The 22,799-nt window shown below is 35.7% G+C and overlaps 1 protein-coding gene and 1 long non-coding RNA gene across 6 annotated transcripts in view; one reads left to right on the forward strand and one right to left on the reverse strand.

Moving 5' to 3' along the window:
- Positions 1-22,799, reverse strand: part of CFAP47 (cilia and flagella associated protein 47) — a 274,676-nt gene that overhangs the window by 226,693 nt on the left and 25,184 nt on the right. For all 5 annotated transcript variants that reach the window (XR_014956844.1, XR_014956846.1, XM_085585616.1 and 2 more), the window contains exons 21-26: positions 22,477-22,571; positions 14,736-14,883; positions 10,357-10,454; positions 9,093-9,252; positions 4,178-4,370; positions 2,629-2,838 (exon numbers count right to left, since the gene is read on the reverse strand). Coding sequence is in view for 3 of the 5 variants with exons in the window: in XM_085585616.1 (XP_085441742.1) it covers positions 2,629-2,838; positions 4,178-4,370; positions 9,093-9,252; positions 10,357-10,454; positions 14,736-14,883; positions 22,477-22,571 (904 nt within the window). In the remaining 2 variants the exon portion in view is untranslated. The remainder of the gene's footprint in view (positions 1-2,628; positions 2,839-4,177; positions 4,371-9,092; positions 9,253-10,356; positions 10,455-14,735; positions 14,884-22,476; positions 22,572-22,799) is intronic.
- LOC146768817 (uncharacterized) lies at positions 13,381-14,521 on the forward strand. The gene is made up of 2 exons (XR_014956854.1): positions 13,381-13,469; positions 13,565-14,521. It is a non-coding gene; the product is annotated as an uncharacterized LOC146768817 (long non-coding RNA).

Genomic DNA, 22,799 nt, shown 5'->3' on the forward strand with positions numbered 1-22,799 from the left:
ATGAGGATGCTGAGTGGAGGCTGGGAACCCATGGGAGGCCTGTGCTGGAGCAGACTCCTGGCTGGGACATGCAGACCTGTGGAGAGGGGAGCCCACCCTGGGGCAGGTTTCCTGGTTAGTATTGTGACCCATGGGGGACCCAAGCTGGAGCAGGCTGTCCTTGAAGGACTGCACCCCATGGCAGAGGGATCCACGCTGCAGCAGTCTGGGGAGGACTGCTGCCCATGGGATGGACACACATTGGAGAAGTTCATGGAGAACTCTCTCCCATGGAAGGGAGCCCATGGTGGGACAGGGGAAGGACTCCCCTCCCTAAGCAGAAGCAGAAATAATGGGAGATGAATTGACCACAACCCCCATTCCCTGTTTCCTTCCACTTCTGGGGAAGAGGTAGGAGCTAGGAAGGAGGGAGGAGTGAAGGGAAGGAGTTTTTAAGTTCTCATTATCTTGCTTTGATTTTTTTTTTAGTAATAAATGTAATTAATATCTCTAATTCAAGCCAGTTTTGCCCATGAAGGTATTTGGTGAGTGATCTCTCTTCTGTTCTTATCTCAACTCATTAATCTTTTATTATATTTTCTCTCCCCTGTCCAGCTGCAGAGGGGAGTGACAGAGGCTTTGGTGGGCACCTGATATCCAGCCAGGGTCAACCCCTATGGAGTGTTTTTCTCCTCAATACTCCTGCTTTGAAATATGCCTAGAACTTGTTCTGCTTAGAAGTTAAGTGGTTTTCTTCTAAGTAACTGTAGAATACAATATTTTACTAACCTCTGAAAATCTCAACTTGCTTATTTTAATAAGAATATCCCAGAACACAGAAAAGGAGATGAAGTTCAAAAGTTTAGTTCAAATCATTTTAAAGTACATATTATCATTTTGAAAATGGAAATATAAAGAGAGAACTCCTGACAAATTAATACATCTTCAGCAACTGATACTGTGAGATTTCGTGGTCTATTAAACAGTCCAGGAACTTTATCAAGACCAGTTAGCTTTTATAGGTGTTATAAAAGGTTTTAGGTTCCATTGTTTTATTATTACAAATAGAGAAGACCCTGAAATCTTGTCTTTCTAAAATACTCAAATTTAAAAAGCAGTTTAAATTCATTAGATACACAGTTTGAAACAAATTATTCAAATGGTTAGATAATTAGTTGAATCAGGTTTGAAGCTTGAACACTTTGCACAGGGCTCCCATGGGGGCTGGCTGGAATGAGGGAAAGATATGCAGAGAACAAGAAATTCCAGCTACCTATTATTACAGAGTGCAATATCAAAGCAATAATAATACTAGCAGTGTTATCCAGACTTGGATTTATCATGGAATTATCATGGAGTTTATTAGAAGAAGGAAACAGTCAGGATTACAGAACTGGGTGCATACTCAGACTTTTCTAAGTCAAGAAAATAATTAATTCTGGTTACAATAAAAATAATTTCATCTGAAATAATAATATTCCCACACTGACCAAAGATACACACACATAATTCTTTTATTTCTGCTCAGGTTTTATATCATCTGCTCCTAAAGCCCACCCACAAGCCTGTCAGAAAATCCCATATACATTAGCAAACTGCTGTTATGAGTTCTGTCCTTTAACAAATAATTTAGTTCTACATTTTAAAACCTAGCAACAATTCTGAGATGACTTTAAATTCTGGAGCATGAATTTTTTCACCCTCATGAGCAGGAATGGCTGTTAAGGTTACTTAGATGACTTTTATTTGCTATCTTTTTTCAAAAAATACATTCAGTTTGCCTTTAAATTGAGTGTCATATTCTTTATTTCCTTTTAATGGTAAATATAGAAAAAGTTTATTACACAGGAGGAATTTTTATTTTTCTATAACAAGGTTTGAGAAGCTGCCAGTGCATCACATAAAAAGTTATTAAAACTAAACATTGTGCCTGCTCAGAAGCTACATTTCACACTTGGTTGGTCATAAGCTTAAAATATCCTTTTCTTCTAATTACAGCAAACTTTAACACAGATTTATGTGTTAAAGTTTAAACATTAAACTTTAACACACCCCACACAATTATTATATCCTATAATTAATTAAAATTAATAACAAATAGATTATTGGCTGACAATCTATACAGCAAAATATGAACTATTAACCCAGAGCAGCAATAACTTAAAGATCCATAACCTTTGCATCAAAATAATATAAAATTTAGTTTTATGCTTAGAAAAAGCCTATTCGAGGCTGCAGGGTGGAATTATTTATCTCTCAAAATAGTTGCTTTAGTGAAAATACTAAACACAGGAATTAATTTAATAGCAACAGTGCCCATCTTTCTTCCTCTTGCATTCACCCTCTCATCCCACCCCTGGCAGAGCTGAACAAGAGATGAGTTACCAGTAGATACAAATGAGAGCTTGAAACAAGACCTTAAAATGGACACTTAGATGAATTTTACCTTAGAGATTTACCTTAGACACAAAGCTGAATTTTTTAGTTCTGAATATTAATTAAATTGCAAAAAAGAAAATAATGTCTATCTTGCATTTTCTTCAGAGGATTCTTGTGTTCCTTTACCCAACCCTTGTGAGTTCTGTGTCTTATATCCAACTTGGTCAGTCTGGAACCTTCCCCCAAGTGAATTTGGATTGCACACATTACCTGTTGTCTTCTTGATCGATGAGGAGCATTTCCCCTAAAAATGACATTGGCTTGGATGAGCTGAAGCTGATACGGCAGGTCAGCTCATTAGCTGTGCCATCTGATGAAAGAACAATATTTTGTCCCTCTAGGAACTGCACAGAAAAAGGGCAAGTCTTGGTACCATCTGCAAGTTCAAGCTCAGGAAGTCTAACTCTAATTCGTGATTGCCTGTGTTAAACAGAAATAGTAGGTGTTTGTGGTCACAGGATTGCAGTAATAAAGTTAATTCATAGATTCTCACATTCACAAAATTCTTTCATAGTTGAATACAGAATAACACCTTTAGTTTTCAAGTGCAAATCAAATGAAACATTTTTAAAATAAAATTCTTTCATCATTTAGATGCTAGTTTGTTTTCTTTGTATGTATCTGAACATTTTATGCTGACTCACAATATCTGAACATCCAAAAGAAATTTCTACTAACTATGCTACAAAAGGCATACAGAGTTTTCTGAAACTTAAAACTTGCATTAGAGTTCATTAAACTGCACTACTGCAAAATAAGTTAAAGTAAGTTATTAAAATAGAAATATTAAGGGTAAATTTGTGAAGATGCTGAAGATACTTCAGTATGTAGTTACTGATTTCAGCTCTGAAATAAGAACAGCAGTCACTCCAGGCCCATGTGGAATCCCTTCAGTTCCAACCACAGAGCTACTGACAACAGACAAACCACTTGATAAATCAGCACACTCAGACAATAATAACCTGAAGGTAATTTGATTAATTTACAACAAAAGGGAATTTTTCTGTAATTCTAGTATCTAAATGATACCTACACAAGCATAGCAAACAAGTATTGCTCTTTACTAATTACAAACAAAAAAGCTAAATCTAAATACTTGAATAGTTGCAATGCTAAGTTACACCACATTATACGAAGATTACAAAAATCTCTCTTAAATTCAAGTACCAGGATGAAGTGAGTGATCCACAGATAAATAAAAACTATATAGATTTCTTATTGAAACAAGTAGCAGGATTAAAACACTTCTGCTATCCTTTTTAATAAAACCTCACATGGAAAGAAGGAGAAAAAAAACACACGAAGAACTACAACCCCACCAACTGTTCAATTAGCTAAACCTCAAACCAGTGGAGTAGAAAAAATAAAATGACAGAAAGATTTTATGTTATCATAATGTGAAAAATAGAAATAAGATTAAAACCTTAGTATATGGCTAAACACAGCAAAAAGTCCTGGTAGAGTGTCTGCTTTTAATTTTTTTGCTATCCACAGTAATTTTATATTTCTGATATAAGTTCATGGAGTGAAGATATCAGAAAATAGACACTTCATGAAGCAGGTGTGTTTGAGGAAAAAACATGTGCTTTTTGAACATTCAACAATAATAATTAGATTCATTTTCTCATAAATATAGAGATTCTTACACTGAGCATATAATTAATACTAACATTCACAAACAAATATTAATTCACTTTTTCAGAAGTGAATGAATCAACAATTCAGGATTTCTGTAATAAATATATGTCAAGATTTTTACCTTATAAAATCCTGTGGAATGATGGTGACGACTGCTTCAGTTTCCACACCCAGCGGAACTGGCATCAGCATTAAAAAGGGGGGGTGAAAATTTATTTTTGGTGACCTCAGCGTGCCAGACAATTTTAGCATGTATCGTGATGGACTATTATTTAGATACATGGGTATTTCAGATGTGTATGTCCCAGGACAAGCTGGTGAAAAGATTTTAAAATATATATGTATTACCATAAATACAGAAATGTAAAAGAGTTATAGCAAGAGGTTTGAGATTAGAATTTTTGTTATTAATTTATTTTAAAAAATTAGTACTGCTTTGCTTTTCAAAATGTAGTTTAACATAACAAATATTGTATGAGAAGAGTATTTATTAAGAAAGCTCAGAATACTTGCCTTTAGCAAACTAGAAATTCAATTTTTTTAACTTGTCAGAATTTTTTATAACTTCAATAAATGAGTTTATTGCATTAATATTCCATTATATATAATATCAACACAAGAGCAGAATTTTAAGAATTGTAGTCATACTTTGAATTACACTAATTGACACAGTGAATGCTTATTTCATAAAAAGAGTAACTATTGGAAGCATCTGACTGCCAAGACAAGGGAAAGTTGGTGCCTTTTAAGAGTGCAATTATACCACTTCAAAGGTTCCAAAATCTACAGTGGCCAAGCAGCCTCACACAAGCCAGCAGGAGGTTCCACCCTCCACTCAGAGCATCTCCCATTTCACAGAATCATTTAGCTTGGAGAAAATCTTAAGGATCAAGTCCAGCTGCAACCCTAATATTGCCACATCCACCAAAAAAAGGGAAGGGATGACCAAATATCCTTATCCCGGTGCCCTCTACAGTGCAGCTGGGAATGACAATGGCAGGGATAAAGATTTCTTTGTGTTCTGCCCCTTCTCAGGCACCTTGCTTCCAGCTGCAAGGCAGGTCTCTCTAGGATGGAAAAACACCTTTTTTTAAACTGATACAGGGAACAAAGTATTTCCTTCCACAGCTGTTAAAGTATGAAAATAACATTCCAAACCATGCACTGTCATTTACCCAATCCTCAGCCATTCTCACTGAAGGGCTAACAAAATCAGTAATTTTGAGGGCAAGCTAATGAACAACTCCTGGAATTAGAAATAAATCTGCAATAATGTGTTGCAAAAAAACCCAAAAAAGTTAATCTTTGAATCTTTGAGAAAAAAAAAACAACTTTTCCTTTGATTTCCCTCAATTAGATCAGTATGGAGACATTCTTACCAAATAAGATAGCAAATAAAAATTTTTTTTGGTGTGTCTGCATGAACACATACATGTCACAGAACAAAATTCACGACAGGGTCTTCTGAGATTATCTCAGATCATTACTTCCACAGCCTGAAAAAGAGCTGTCACTGTTTACATACAAAAATAAGAAAATCTAGTGTCTTCAAAGCACTTTGCCTTTTTCCCTTTCTGTAAGAGTTAATTTCCTAATGGAGGTGATAGTAGAAGAGCTTTATGGACAGTGTTATGTCAGCAGAACATGACCAGTGGATCCTTTCATTTCAAACCAGCAAACATGAAAATGGCAAACTGAAAACCAGCTCTAAGCAGAATCTGCTGGCCTGTTTGCAACATCTGACTAATTCTGTGTTAAATGTAAATCAGCTTTAGGAGACAATACTGCTGAGAAGGCTAAAATGATTCTATCTCTAGGTTTTGATACAACAGGAATACATCTTCCTCTGGCACTTTGTCCTGTCATGAAGGAAAGCATCAGAAAAAAGTCATGGAGATGGATAAAGAGACAGAGTATTTAATAAAATCTTGTAAGAAAGGATGTTCTATACAAGTTCCTTCCATGTACCAGCCCATCCAGCTGGGCTGTAACAACACCATACTTCTGGTGTCCTGTTTTCATCCATAAGTATGACAAGGTGAAGTGAAAGGGCACAACCAACAAATATCATAGGCATGGAACACAACGAAGGAAGTACATGAGCATATATCAGTACCAAAGAATGTGCAATTTTCACTAACTCACATTTTTAAATATTTGTATTGACCATAGTTTAAAAGTTAGACAATAGTAATGTTAAGCTTTTCTCATACAAACTTTCCATTTACACTTTCCATGCCAGAAAATCCCTGGCTCACCCAAAGAGCAGAGCAGACAGTGTCTATCCTGCCTCACTGCTCATTCTGTGTGTGGATCCACACATTTGCTAACACCAAAATTCAGCACAGTATGTAAACCAATAAATTATTGTTTATGTCAGAAACACCAGGACAATGCAATACCACGATCATTTTAAACAGACACAAAGACAAAAAAAAACATTAATTCTGTCATTTATTAAAATTAGTTCATTAGTTTGGAATGCCTAGGACCAGTGATTTCAGGATATTCCATGTTCAATAAATTACTTAGAAATTAATGAGAATTATGTCCTGAACTGACAGTTGAAGCCAAGAATTTATTCTACTCCTCACACCTTTCATGACCACTGTCAAAGCCTGGGCTGCTGTTACCATTCTGATTATACCACCATTAATTTCTAGTCCAGCAGATGTGAACATTTTACTTAGGGTATTTGATGGTACTTAAAAATTTATCAATCAAAATCTGCCAAGGGCTAACAGAATCTGTAAAATTATATGGGAAATATTTTATCTTCTCCAGGAATATTAACTCTATGATATATTTTCAGAGTTTATGAGAAGAAAGGAAAAACACCCTCTGCTCTTCTCATCCTCCTAAATTTCTGTATTATGGTTATGCCGTTCCTACATTTGTCTGCCAATAACACATTTGTAGTTTAGTTGCCTTGGACCTTATGACAATTCAGGTGTTATTGCATCTATATCCTTTCAACATTAATAGGTACCACTGAGCAATTTGCATCTAGTTAAATACAGACTTCAAAGCAGAAAAGCCACAGAGAGCTAGAACTTACATGTATCCTAAAAAAAAAAAAAAAAGAAAAAGAAGAAAAGAAAAGAAAAGAAAAACTCAGAAACTCAGAAGTAAACTAATAGTTTCTCCACAGAATGTGTTAAAGGTCGCAGCTATTGCTGTTGCAGAAAAAAAATAAATAAATAAAAGACACAATCAAAGTATCAAAGTTGTCATTTGTGCCCATTACACAATCATTACATCTTCCAGCACCTCTGAACTCCCAGTAAGGGAACTCAAAGAGCACAAATTCCTTTTAACTTCCTTTGCTGCAAATAAGTTTTCTCATATCAAAATTAGATATAGTGAAAAAAAAAATTTAGATTATTATGCATTATACTATAAAACAGCCAAAGAGGATCATATTAGTGTTTTCAATTCTTGAAAAATCTCTATTTTTAGAGCCAGTTAGCATGATTTTACCACAAACATAAGCTCTTCCACTTAATTAAACATTGCAGTTTATTATAGCATTTTTTACTCTATCATAACTGCTGCAGCATATTTAAATAAATTACCTTAATGCACACTCAAAGTTCAATTTACAGTTTGTTCACCCCCCCACATACTACAACTTCACAGCACAAGCCTATGTAAGTGATTAGCACCCCATGTTCATTAACAAGGTCTCCTGTGTGGGTTTTGATGTATCTAATGCTCTCTTACAAGAGAGAGTAATGATATGCACTGAAGGTACAGCATAAATAGGATATAAATAACAGGAAAATACTTAGAACATTGAATTAAGGGTAATTGATCATTCCAGTTATTTATGATTTTCTGTAAACAAAAGATATGGGAACAGCAAAAATACAGATAACTTCAAATTACAGTAATTTATCAGTCATATTTATGAATATATACACATCTGCATTTACACATACAATTTATCCAGTAATTCAAAATATTTTTATTTTTATGCTGCTTTTATTTTTATGCTGTTCTCTGCTTCACAGTCTGCAACAAGCAACTTCAAATAACATGTGCAATTAAACACTGCTATTGCATATTCACAAGATTTACAGAACAATACTGAATGCAGTCTTCTCAATTTATCATACAGAGTCATGGCAAGAGTCTTACATCTCTATTTTTCTTTATTTATATTAAATTGTTTCCAGTGCTTAATTGAGGTTAGAGATTTCAGTGCTATGATGAAAAATAACAGCAACATCTTTCTTTAGGACAGGGATGTCACTTGCTGACTCAGCATCAGATCCAACTGACACAACAACTTTTCTTAACCTTGACAATGCTGCAGCCCCAAAAGTACTACCCTGAAACTGCCAACAGGATGGGGCTCCATGGGCATCAGTTGCATTTGCTGGTGGGATTTATCAGCTCAAGTACAATGTTACATCCTATAATCTATGAATCTTCTATATCACTGTCTACTCTAAACACCTGGCTGGGAAAAAAGTAGAATCTTCATTTTCCTGTTCTTCTATTCCTTTTCTAGAGTTATGTGGTTGATTATCATCTTCCTTTATTCTTTCAAGTTTTGTTAGAAATCTATTTTACATATTTTTTCTTAGGGACTTGTTCTCTGATCAGTGTAGTCCAAGAAATACCACAGATAAGTGATTTTATATCTTACTGAAGCAGGAAAATTCTATTCTTATCTAAATTACAGCTATTTAGAGTAAAGTTTAAAAGCATTCCAAGTACCTTGAAAAGTTTTACTACCTAAGTCAGTCAACCCAAATGCACCTGAAGTAGCAGCATTGAAAATTATACACCTATCCCAGTCCTTGATGCTTTATGTGTGAAAAACTTGATGCTTTCTATGTGCAAAGCAGACTTTTCAAACAATGCAATTTCAAAAACAGTGATTCCATATTTTTTGTTGGTCCGCCAGAACAAAAGAAAAAAAACTTTAGTTGATCAAAATAAGTACAAGTATTGATTCTTCATAAAATCTGATTTAAACATCCCTACGCAAACAGCCAATCTATAGAAGAATTCATAAAATTACTTACGAGGCCAGAAGGACACAGAAATACTGACTTCTTCTTCTTCACAAAGATACCCACTCGTCAGACTAAATCTGAAAATACCATCTTCTATATTTTTGTCTGCCTCATCAAAATCCAATTGCCATGTTACACGCTCTGCTGAGGCACACTTCATGACAAGGTTCTGTAAATATTTTCAGAAAAGGAGTGATGTTGAAAGAGGGGAAAGCAGCAAACACTGTGATACTTTTCACATTGCTTTCTCCTAAGCATTCTTGGTGCAAACACACCAGAGGGAAAGCAAGAAGAACTCAGTTATTATATCTGTAGGGTGCAAAGGTGAGCATGCCTATCTGCAAAGACTAGATGCTTTCCAGTGATTCACCACATTCACAAAGAGAATACTTTCTTTCCAGAATGGAAAAACCTCATTTAAGTGAGGTAAATATATCAAAGCATCACAGTGGGAGTGCTTAGACAAACAGAACAAGGACTTATTCCTGATAAAAATGAAGCACAATAAGCACTAAACACATGGCTCAAATGGTTTAGACTTAAAGGTGGAGATGTTGAAAATGGAAGAAGTTTAGAATAGATTTTCAAAACCCATTCTTTCAATTCAGTAAGATGACAATGGAAAACAAAATTAAATTCCTTTATCTCGGAGTTAGTCTCTCAGCTTTTGAAACATGCCTAGCTAGGAAAATGCCTTGACTTTCTTGACTTTGCATTATCATTGTTTCTTGAATGCACTTGAAAAAGCATTTCAAGTGCTTCCATCATTGCCAAAAATATTTTTTTCCAATTTCTAACCAAAGCCCTCAGGAATTGGAAACAATAAATTATGTTATGGCATGTTTTGCATTCAGACAAATTACCTGTGTTGCAAATATTAAATTTAGTGCCTTTCTTCTTCTATTGAGCTGTAAGTCATGACAAGGAAATTTTTAGGAGAGTGTCAGTTGGCACAGTCAGTATCATACACAGCACTGATCCCAGTTTTACTGATCAGCAGTTTTACTGTTTGGCCCATCATGGCACAAATCAGTTGCATCCTGGCACCATCACTGTCTCATTTACTGGTACAGGTAGATGCAGAAAATCTTCAGAATTATACTATTCATACCTATTTCTTACACAATTAATGGTCCATTACTCATAGTGCCCATACTTTCATATTGTCAGAGTTAGTAAAAACCCAATTTTAAGTTTTGGAAAAAAATTATAGTGATTAAAAGACAAACATGAAATCAAAAGTTGAACAAAATGACAAGGACAATGTCATTACCTGAGAATTCATGCTATCAGCGGTACTGGAATGCATGTTACTTGAATGTTGTTCAAATTTAAATTCCATTGAGGAGAACTTCAAAAATGGTTGAAGTACTATTGAAAAAAAAACAATTTAAAATGTTTATACAGCATCATTTGACAAATATTTTCTCAAAGTACCTTCATAAAATCATTGTTTCTATACATATTTAGGGAAAATATTTCTGCCCTTTTTGATGCTCCCTACTATATACATGATTATTGTAATTTAACTTGGTCTTATTATGACTCTTTAGTCACATTAAAATTATTTAAATTCTATATCTACCAGCGTTATAGCACCTCTCCTTAATATCAAAAGAGCCACATGATCTTCCTTCTGCAGATGAATGCACTTACATTTCTGATAGTGACCATGAGACAAAACTTGGAGTATTCTATATAAAAGAGTATCTCTCCTAATTTCATAGAGCTTTAACAAAAAATCATCACAACATATGAATTTTTAAAGTGGGAGTTTAGAAAAACAGAGGTATGTGTTTCCACAGCCTCATCTTACTTCTTGGAAACAGCACTGGAAATGAACCTAGAAAGCACACAGAATCCTTTTACTAAAATCTGCACATCTGCTCAATTTTCAGTGTTGATCAATTCTCTTCTCTCCCTAAAAAGAATTTCCTAATCACATATATCACATAATGTAAACAACAATACTATCTGTATTTCTCTAAATCATAGGCACATAAACTCTATAAAGTAATATTATTTCAAAGTAGGAACAGAATTTTCTGGAAGTCTTCCACCAACACACAATTACATCACTCACAAAGTCCTCAGGTCTCTCACAAACTGCCTGTACCAGGAGAACACAGCACAACTTAAACTGTCAGGTAAAGGAGATTATCTACCCAACCAAAAAACCTCTGACCTGGATTACTAAAATATATTTCAGCTCCCACGAGGCCTTTACTTTGATAGTACAAACTTCTCCTTTGTACAAGGCTTAGATTAGACTTGTGTCTTCTGTTGAGTTTTCTGTCCCTGTTTGTTTGAGATTTTTCTCTTTCAGTTCTTTCTCACAAACACATAAATACTTTAGGAGGGAAAATTCCTGTTAAGTATTTAAGGAAGAGACCTGCTTTCCTTCTCAAGTGCTGAAACAGTTTACAAACTTTGTTTAAAAAATCAAAAAATAAGATTCCTGATGGATTGAAAACATATGGACTACACTGAAGTTAAAAGACAGAGCTGACTATCCCAAGATCAGAGTGATTATTTTCTCGGGGTGAACAACCCTGAGTATAAACAGCAAATATAAGATATTTATTTAAGTGCCAACCACACTGTCCCAGCAGTCTGAATCCCACTCAACCACAACAACTATCCAAGGAAAATAGAATGCACAAGCAGAAAACTAATGTGCCATAAAGCATCCTGCAGTGAGAATTAGGCATATTTGTTAAATCAGAACTTGCAAGATACTTCTTACTCAATTTCAGTTTTTAACATGATAAACTGAAATTAATAACAGATATTTAAAATTTGTCAGAATATAATTAAATTATCAAGTTCTTATTTTAACAGTAAAAATAATCTGGCTATTTGCCTACACCCATATGATTATCTGAAATACTGAGTTGCCAAGAAACTTATTTAGATTTCTCTGCCTCCTCCCAGACCGTTAAGATTCTCAGTAAGAATTTAATTTCAATACTCACATTTTAATAGAAGCCACACTTCATTTTTTCAACTATTTCTTAGACTTGAAAGTATTATATATTCACTTTTCTATTACGTTACTTGGCTGATACATGTAGTTTGAAGAAATTCTACATAGCAGAAATACAAATTTTTGATAAAATTTGGATAAGATTTTCAATTATCCCCGAGATTTAGTGATTGCATTTATTTCACAAAGAAGGGGAAAAGATAAACTTTTCTCTTCACATCACTTAAATCACTTCTGCACTATAATTTTGTGACTTGGATTCATATTTTCATTTAGTGATGTGTTTCCTAATAATGTCAGATACATATGTACATTCACCTTTATTCTATATGTTCTCCAATTACATGTATTTTAGAAAAAATTAGTATGAATTTACTTCCCTGGCAAGATCTAAAGAAGGTCTCTCAGATTTCTTTGATATTTTAAAAGATCTCGAAAGACTTAAAAGAAAAACAAAGGGGAAAAAATCAAATATAGACAAATCCTAATAAATTGGAGATGCTTTTACCCCACTTTACATATTTAATGGGCCAAGCCTTCTTAAGTGCTCCCAAGAGGTTTAAACATTACACAAACATCATTCTAGGAAGACACTGTACTTCACTCCCAGCTCAAATAAAAAGTGGCTATAAATTAAAAACTCAGATTAGGAAAGCCATTGTATTCAAATATGCACAATTTATAGATCTATATGACAGTAAGAATAAGACAGGACACTAAAGAAAACCGTAATTTATTTCTAAGAAAAGCAGACAAGAATTATATATAAGATATCAATTTCTTTGCTGCAGGTAAATGGCCTGCCTGTAACTTTGGCTACTAACAACCTCTGACAAGCCAGAAGGCATGAGAGCCATTCAGAGGCGTTCTAAAGGAGTTTTAAATACAGCTAGAGATCCTAGTTTCAACAGAAGAATGCTACAAAAGAGTATGACTGACATTCTACTATTCTACACTTTTCAGAGGAACTGCTGTAATTACTGAGAATTACATTATATAATCTAGAAATACTAATAAATGGATAGACACAAAAAAGAGTTTTGGTAAACTATTTTTTATATAAGACAAATACAAAAAATATTTTCTCCACATCATGATTAGGTACAGAAAGCTCAGCTTCAAGCGTATTTCAAAACACGAATCAAAACTTGAAAATTTAGCAAGTTTCCAAGAAATGTACTGTCGTGGTTTGACACAGGAAGAGAATTTTTTCTGGAAGGAAGAGGTCAATTTAGATATTGACCAATTGAAGGTGAACACGCCTCTGAGAACACAGAGGGGTTGCAAGCAGAATTCCCAGGGGAACTCACTCTCTTTGGTTCCGGTCAGTGTGCAGTGCAAACCTTCCCCTGCCCAGCCACGAGCTGGGTGGGGGAGGGGAAGCCCCCATGGCCTGAAAAGTAGGCCCCAAGGGTGGTGGAAAGACTGGAACCGAGCTGGCCCCTGCAGATGGAAGGATGGAAGAAATCTGGGATGTCTCCATTTCCCCCCCCAGAGTGTCTCTCCTGAGAGGGAGAGAGAAAGCCGCAAGGAAGGAGGAGCGGGGGGAGCTGCTGCAAGGTGCCCAGCTGTGTGGGAGTTGCTGGATGTCTGGGCATCGAGCCATCCTGGGAGTTTGGACTTTTAACCCTTCCTTGAGAAATGAAGGCTTTGTGAATTTTCCTTTCCCCTCCTCGGTTTGAAAGAGAGGAAGAGGGACACCTTGGACCCTGGGATGTTGGAAGGAGGAATTCTGGATGGGAGGGGGACAAGGAGTGGCTTTTGGCTGGACTTTTCCATGTTAGCCACAACCTGAACCAATCTTCTCCTTCAAGAGGGACTGTGTTTTGGGAGGATGCCAGTGAGTCAAGAGACCTGCTTCAGCTAGGAAAAAGACAAAATTGGAGTGAACAGAGAAAGGTTAGGGGGTTTGTGGTGGCACCCCCTTGCCCTGGAAAGGAAAGAGAAGAGAAGATCATCTCTGTTCTTGAGCCCTCGGCCCCAGGTGGAAAATGGGGGGGACTGTGCTCCCAAACAATGAAAAACTGAACTGTTGTTTTCTCCCCTCATGGCAGGGCATCCTTGAAAGGAAAAATCCTAAAGGCAGTCTGTCCATCCATGCATTTAGTGGTGAGAGCACTGTGCATGGAAAGGAGAAGGGTCACCATGGCAAACTTTTTCTCCAGGCGGTGCCATGTGTGACATGGAAACACAGGATGTGGAGCTGTGTTTCTTGGGGGGTCTGTGGCACAGGAGAGACTGTTCCCTCGATGGACTGAGTATCGGTTGTTTGGAGGGTGGAAACCTGATTGGGGTCCAGATTGTGTCTCACTGTGGTTTGTTGGAGTTGGGTGGTGGGGGGAGGAATGTTTTGCAAGGTTTTCATTTGATCTTTGTGTGGTGGTTTTTTTTCCCTTCTTTAGTTTTCTCTTTTCTTTTGTAGTAGTAGTTTAATAAAGTTTTTTTCCTGTTATTAAGCTTGGGCCTGCTTTGCTCTATTCTAGATTCCACTTCACGGCATTCAAGGGAGGGATCACATTTTATGGGGGCACTGGCATTGTGCCAGTGTCAAACCATGACATGTACAAATCATACAGATTCAAATTAAGTAGCCATTCTCTGCAAAGCAAAAATTATCACTTGAAATATATGTATCCAGCAGGTGTTTAAAAGGCTGGTTCACCCACCAGTAGCTCTGACTTGACAGCTGGGCAGAGCTGGGATCTCCGGGGGTGGCAGAGGCGGGGAGGCACCATGCTTCAGAGGCACAAGAACTGCAGCTGGGGAACTGGCCCGAAGAACAGCAATTGGGAGAATGAAGTCACATACACCCACCTAAAAGGAAAGAAAATATTGTGGTCATTTTCCCAAAAAAATCGTAGGTACCTCCTGAACCATCTGAGTGTTTTGTTGTTTTGGAAGAATTATTGCAATTTTGGACCTGCTCATGATAGTAACAGGATGTTCATTTATTGGAACTCAGAATTAGCTCTCTAAGTAAACAGTGGCCAGGTATTTTCGCCCATTAAGGAAAAGCTATATAACCAAAAGTATCAGGGTTATCAGCAGAGCTACAGACAAGGTTTCTGGTAAATCACAATGTCATGTTCCACTCCTGCCACCCTCAGGAGTGAAAAACAATTGGAGCTATGGCCCAAATGCAGAAGCTCATGTGAGCAAAGAGGAGAGAAAACAAAGCAACATTAGCTATGGAAACCTTTCTCAAAGGCTGAAGAGCAAAGGTCAACCATACAGTACACTCAGCATACACAAAATGGGTTCTGAGACCAAAGGTGAAACATGAGCTAAAACTGAGAAACCTTGGGGAAAAAAGTACATCTTAAAACCTTTGTCATGAAATGCCACTGAATTCTAGGAGCCTAAATTCCAGTTATTTTGATCCTCATTTTATCTGTGCTATCACATTCCCAAGTGGGCTTTCGAACTTAAGAAATGGTGTGTTTTGTACAGAATCTTCTTTTTTAACAGACTGTGCATCAGAAAGGCCAAATTTATTTCAAAAAGCACTTTCAAAGAGATATTTCTTGACTCTTGCTCTGTCTTTCCAAGGACCAACACACTAAGGTAGTGTATTCTCCAAACAAAATGTAAGGATAACCTTAATAAAGGTAATGGAAAAAAAACTCCAAAACTTCTGCACTAAAACCAGTGTTAAGAGTCCTTCAAATCCTGTTTTCACCTTGAAGGCCACTGAAATTGTAGAAAGGAATTAAACCTATAAAAACCTTCATGCTGCTTAGAAAAAGCAGTAAAACCAGCAATATAAAGATGTTATGAATCGTTTAAAAGCTTTCAAAACCTGCAGAAAATAGTGCATCATTCTTCACTTTCACATCTGTGGTAACAAGCAGAATATATAAATGACAGAAGAGAAAACCAAAAGTGCCCTAAGCCAGGGCATGAGGCACAAATCCATCTGTAACACTTACTGGGAAGCAAGGACACAGCACTGGGAGTGTGTGGAGCTCCAGCAGGGTCTGTGGCACACAATTACACACTTCTGGAGAGTGAGCTGTGTGCTGAGCCTTGTGGAATGCTTTGTCTTTTTGTGCTCAGCTCACAAGGAAAGCATGGAATGAGGGCAAGCTTTTGCAGCAAGATTAGCACAATCCCTTGTGTTATATTGATACTTCAAATCTAATAATTATTAATTTTATAATATATAACTAGCTTTTCAAAATTGAAATTTAATATTTTTTAGTAACTGAAGCTCAAGATATGTCAAAAAAAATTGAATAAAAATCTGCTTTGAATTATATACTCCTCTATTTTTAGTACCTCAAGTCACCCACATAAAACACTTCATCAAGTTACATCTTCAAAATACATTCTTGTAACAAAACTAATTTTGTTTAAGTTTGGTGAGATTAAAATGTTTAGTGTATTATAGATTTTATGACAGCACTGGCTGTGCAAAGTGCAGTCTTGCACTGCAATTGTTACTCATCAATGCTGGTATGTTTAGGCCAGACAGCAAAAAATTGAACCCTTTTTCCCTCTCCCAAAGCAGTAAATCAAAACCTGTTTTGCATCCCAACCAGCAGGAAATTTTTTTTTTCTTACTATACAACAAAGGAGTTATTTTCTAAGAATTGGCAAACATAAGCAAATATGTGAAAGACTCAATTCACTACATGAAGATCACGATGTTCACTGAAAACCTACTTTTGCTATGAAGTACAATGGTATAAATTCAAGGCCAACATAACTCATAGAAATGTATTTATATAATTGAGAACAAATCATAGATCTTTTATTTCATTCATACAATAACTGCACATTATTTAACTACATTACAAATGAAAAATCCTTTAAAAATTCTAAGCAGAAATCAGATTATAATAGATACACATATTGCTGAAACAAAATTAAAAATTCATTTCAGTTATTAGGACTTTACTTTGCAAGTAGAAATGTTATGTTTCTTTCTATAAATATTTTTAAAACTCTTTATGATTAATTTTTCATTTTTCAAACTCCATAGTAGAAAATTCCCTCTTTTGTAAGATTACATACTTTAAAGAGTAATTACAACACTTAATAAAAAATAAACCCTTAGACTATTACTGGACTTATCCTTGCTTTTTAGATAACTTATGACTATTTTATAGTTACTTGTCTATTGAGATATTTTCCTGAAGCTGCATTTAACTTCACACACTAGAGAACATGGGAAGGGCAGGAAGGAAGCAGCCTAGAGTTCTTTGACAAAACTCCTGCTTGCTATAACATTGTAGGAAACATTTTTCCTGTCCTGATGTACAGTGATTATGCATGTTGTTTGGAAAGGAGGAATCATCTACAAAGTCACAGTCTTAGAATCAAAATACTTCAAAAGAAGCTTTAAAAAGGAGCTTTTTGTTGCTTGTTCACATGGAACACCTCCAAAAGATGCCAGAAAAAGGATGCTGGTCAGGTTGCCACCAGAAGTTAACTCTTCAAATAAAAGTAACATTCTTGGAAACTTTTATTCAGATGGTATCTTAAAATACTTTCTTTTTTTTTTTTTACTAGAATTAATAAACAAATAGAAGCTGTTTGTCATAAAGAATCTGTGAAATTAAGAAATCTGCTACCAAAACACATTTCAATTTATGAAATAGGTTTGATACAAACAGTTTGGTAGCTCTGAGCCCAAAACTGGGGGGTAAACATGGCTGAATGGTTTCCTGACTTGGCCCTAAATACCTGGTATAAGACAAGAAACAAAAGAGAGAAAAAAAACACCCCATGAAACATTACAAGTAAAATAGTATTTTACATAAAATTAATGGATCAAAAATAAACTGAAACACAGCTGTCAGATGGCAATCTGAGAGTAGGAAAAAAAAGTACTGTTATTTTCAAAAAACACTTTCAAATCAGTTACTTCATCTCTATCTTTACTAAGTATTCCAAGGCAATAGTATATCTTAGAAAGTATAAAATCTATTTCTCTAATTATTATTCTATTAGAGCATGTATTCTCAAGGTTGAATAAAAATTCTGCTAATCATATGTGACATCTCTAAAATTACAGTGTTTTCTTTCACAGTAAAACTTCCCAGGGAATGGCATGTAAATCAATAATCTAATTTATTACTTAGAATTACATCAAAACATCTGTAAAAGGTAATAATACTCTTGTATTTATCATATAATACCATGCAGACTGTTCAAGTATCTTGAAGCATTTGTGAAAAGGCTGACCTTAAATTTTCTTTATTTATACCTTTATTTATTTATTTATTTATAATATACAAATTCTACAGGGATACAAAAAGACAAAATGCATTGTACATTAGAAAAAATCAGTTTGATTCAAATTTAAACCTAACTGCAAAGCCAAGTGTTTATGTCTTGCAACTGAATCCAATATACACTCACAGCCTTCCCATAAATTTAAACGAGCTTTTCCTTAAGATATACTGAAATCTTTAATTCCCCCTGTCTTATATCACAGAAAAGCAGCTTCCACAATGAATAATGTAACTGCTGTTCAAAGCCATCATTCAAAGCACTGCAATAAAATTAAATCTTTCCTTTGTATATGGTTAGAGATGATGCAACAATACCCTGTAATTCCACAGCTGCAGATTTTCCATAGAATTCACTTCTTACACAACAAATCTGTTCTTTCATTTTAAAAAAAGGGGAAAAAAAAGTCATTTAAAAAGATAAAAACCCCATCAAAACACCTGCCACCTCCCTACCACAAGCTTAAGCAATAAGCTCTGACAGGTGTGACTTGTTCTATTTATCTCAATCAAAGGACTCGAAGGCTTCATTATTACCCAGCTGTGCATTTTGTCCTTTTTCCAAGATGCTGAAATTTATTATTTTCCAACAGGTTTACAAAAAAAAACTCATTTTGAATCACTGCACTCCTGCACTTTGCTTTGCATGCTTTCCCCAGCAGACCCTACAGGACCTCTGTGAGCAGGGGATCATCCTGCCTAGAGAAACACAGACAGATAGATATAGATACAGATATAGGTTATAAAGATATAGATGAGATCAATACCACTTTCATTGACAGCTCTGACTTCCAGAGCCACCAAATACTGAGGTTAAACTCTCTGCAGTGAGATGCAGAGCCCTGTCACCTCTAACACCTTCAAAGGCACTGGAATAACAACAAGGCACAGCCACACTGTGTCTGAGCAACATCTCAGCCTTATCTATAATGCATGGACTCGATTTTCTCACTCAGGATACTGAAGGAACTGCCTCAACATTTTTTAAGGTCTGTTTTTTAAGCATGCCAAGACACCTATCTCTAAGAGCATCTTTTGATGCCCCACGTATTAATACATAGTATATTTTAGTGAGAATTGCAACAGCCCTTAAAAGTTGCTATATATGTACTACATTAGTTGATCTGAAGGGGTTTTTTGCAGAATTCAAGATTGCATTCAAGACTAAATTACTTGCACCCTTACATTAATAATTAAGGTAGCTTTAATAAAATTTTTAAGTACATTAAAATAATTTCATGGGGTTTTTTTATGTTTTTTAGCAGTGCTCCTGAATTATTTTTACTTTTCCTTAGGCCTAGTATTCACTTTGTTAAAGAAAACATCAGCATAGTGGGGGTTTGTTGGTTTATACAGTAGTGTTGTCAGTAATGACTACAACAGCAGGAAGTTCTAGTAAAACCAGAAGGCAGACAGAAAGGAATGTGACCTCATGGGATACAGAAGGTTTGTAGTATTGTAGCAGCTGGAAGGTAAGCTGGGAAAGAGCAGTTATCAAAAAAAACAAAGATGGGTTCAGAAACAGCTGTGGAAGTGCATAGAGGCAGGAAACAGCATTTGCAACTGTGAAACCTGAATAGGGGAAGCTCAACATACAGAGATTAGAGATTTGGGGTTTTTTTTCAAAACTGGAAAATCAAGAAAGAAATCTGGTGATAAAATGGGGACTATAGATGAGGTAGAATAATAAAGAGCTCAGATCCAAAGGAAAATGTTTTAAGAATCAGTAATACTGTGAGTTCCTGATTGCAGTAAGAGATGCTGGTACCTCAACCACTTTTTTAACAGAACTTTTTTTAATTTGTACATTGCAGAAGTTAAATGAAAGAAAAGCTACAGCATCCTGGGGGATACGTATACTTCCAGATGCTGCCTGTAGTCATGCCTGCCTGGGTAACTTCATTTAACATCAGTCAGTGCTCAGGGACCAGCGGTGACAGGGCTGCAGCAGCTCAGAGATGCTCACCTGTACCAGTGGGCTGGAAGCTGTCAGGGTCCTTGGGCACGTCTGGCCCAGCAGTGAGCTGCTCCTGCCAGGCAGGAACACACTGGAAGTAAAAGGGCAGCACTGGCTGCACCCAGCACCAAGGGCAAAGACAGACAGAAGGACTCTGAGCACACAAGGAGAAGGGAAACTGAAGTAAAAACATGGAATGAAAGCAACACATTAGTTGGCTAGGAGGGGCCCCAAGAAAATTTCCTTTTTGAAGTTTTTATTTCCTTACTTCTGAAGGAAGTTATTTCTGTTTGCCAAAAATTATTCTTAAGACTTGAAAAACACTTAGAGTTTGAAAAAAATAAAATCTGTACTCAATAAGGTGCAATATTCTACAGCCATTTTTTGTTTGTTCTGCTTTTTAGGGATTGTTTGGGTGGTTTTTGTTTTTTTTTTTTTTTTTGCAAAAACAGTCAGAAAACTGATCCTGTCAAATATATAAAAATAGCTTTTCCAAATTTATATCACAATTAAAGCAGAATTCCAATTGGCATAAGCTTATCTTCACTTAACCAATGTAAACCAGTACCAAATGACAGCTGGACATTGCTCATCAATAATGAACAGCAATCCTGAGCATCATGTTCAGCAAACTAACTTAAACATAGAGAGCAAGCTATTATTTCAGCATTCTTCAGAAATAGTAATTTTGTTAGTCGCTTCAATTTATAGCAGTGTCGGTAGCAACATTTCTACTTTTATCCCATCCTGCAACTTGACAATGAAAGGAAATAGTAATAGAGTTCAAATGTCACAATGGGAAATAGAGTTCTTCTGTTTTCCATTGCTTTCTTCTGGACTTTCTTTCCAAGTGGAATTGTCCCACTTCTTTCTTTAAACATGGCATCCCACATGGGAAAAGTGTGCAGCTGAAGTGTTATCAGCCCTGATTAGAATAACTATTTTACTTGCTTTATTAATATTATCCTATTGGTATGGTAAGTATCTGCTCTTAATTATTGTTCAGCTTGTGGTCTGCAATGCCATACACACAGATTATTCCAAGAGCATTATCCACTCCTGTATTCCCATTACTGACCCTTCTTACTTATAGGAAAATGCCAGCATTTTCCTTTGCTGAGCTTCTCCAGTTTGATTAGAGGTCACTCACAATATTCTGTGGGTACCATTTTGCAAACAACTACATACTTTCCTGAAACTTAAAAACATATGACAACTATTCATTTTCCCTTAATTCAAGGCCTGCCATATTACAAAAGGAATTTTTTATAAATCTATTGACTCATATTCTGTCAGGAAAAATTATTTCAGGGTAATGTATGGGCTATAAACACAATCCAATAGCTTCCATATGTACACAGAAGAAAATCACAATGTTATCAGACACAGCCTGTAATATACAAACATTATTTGAATGATGTTTTGAGCAAAGGAATTCCATTTTATGCTGCTGGGAAGGCAGGAGTGGGAGGTGGGTGGTGGTGGAAAAAAATATTCCTGACCCTTTCAAGATGCATAGTATCTGTTATTCCTTTTTAAGGTAAAAGTGCAGATAATGGAATGGATTTATGTGCTGTAGAAGTGATCCCCAGCTGCTTGTTCTGGAGCTGGTTTATGATATCATACTCTTAGTTTTTGCAGTTCATTGTTCTCCAAATATGTAGAAACCCCAAAACTTTAATTTCCAAAGCATTTTTCTATGGGGTTGGATTTAAAATTCACTTGAGTACTCTCTATTGACAGTCACTGCCAATAAAATGCTAATTTTCAGATGTAAAAGCAGCTTAAAGTCTCATATCTTCAGTTTTTTTCCACTCAAATAGCTCAACCAGACAGCAACTTTTCCAATCTTTATGACACATAAAACTCATGTACATTTGCAGTTTCTTAGTCATCTGGGAATTCAGGCAAGAACAGCAGCAAAAAGAAGGTGGCTGCTGATTTGTTGAATGGTTTCATGAATGTGTGGTATGATATTTCAGTATGAGTTTACATCATTTTTAATCCACTGAGAAAGTTTGTTTTCTTTGTGTATGCAAACACATAAAGTTATAAAAAGATTATTTAAGAATTTGTTTTCTTAAGAATTGCATTACTAATTATAAAACTATTGCACAGACTAAAATGTGCATCAAAAGTTTCTATTCTCCCACCACAGAAATATCACAGAGCATGATTTTAATTAACTTAATCACCACTGTTCCATAAACCTACCTCTTTTGGATTAAAGGTCAAGAAGCATTCCAAAGATGCCCCTTCCTCTAAGTAAACTGAATAGAGATAAGGCTCTGAAGGAGAATGGTCAATCACTGCCAAACAAAATTCAGAATCAAATTACAAATGTTTCTGCATGAAATGTCAACTTTATAATAGCTGCAGTATTTCAAAGTGATTTCCAGTATCAAGTATCTACATATTTGCATGGTAAGCATTTCTCACGAAGGTTACAATTGAATATAGTATCCCTCATAAGGATCCTGAAGGTAATTCTGAGCAGTATTAATCACCAGCAATTTTCATGGGAGTTATTTATTTGG

Source organism: Lonchura striata, chromosome 1 (genome assembly GCF_050655825.1).
Source record: "Lonchura striata isolate lonStrDom1 chromosome 1, ASM5065582v1, whole genome shotgun sequence".
In the NCBI taxonomy this organism is placed as follows: Eukaryota; Metazoa; Chordata; class Aves; order Passeriformes; family Estrildidae; genus Lonchura; species Lonchura striata.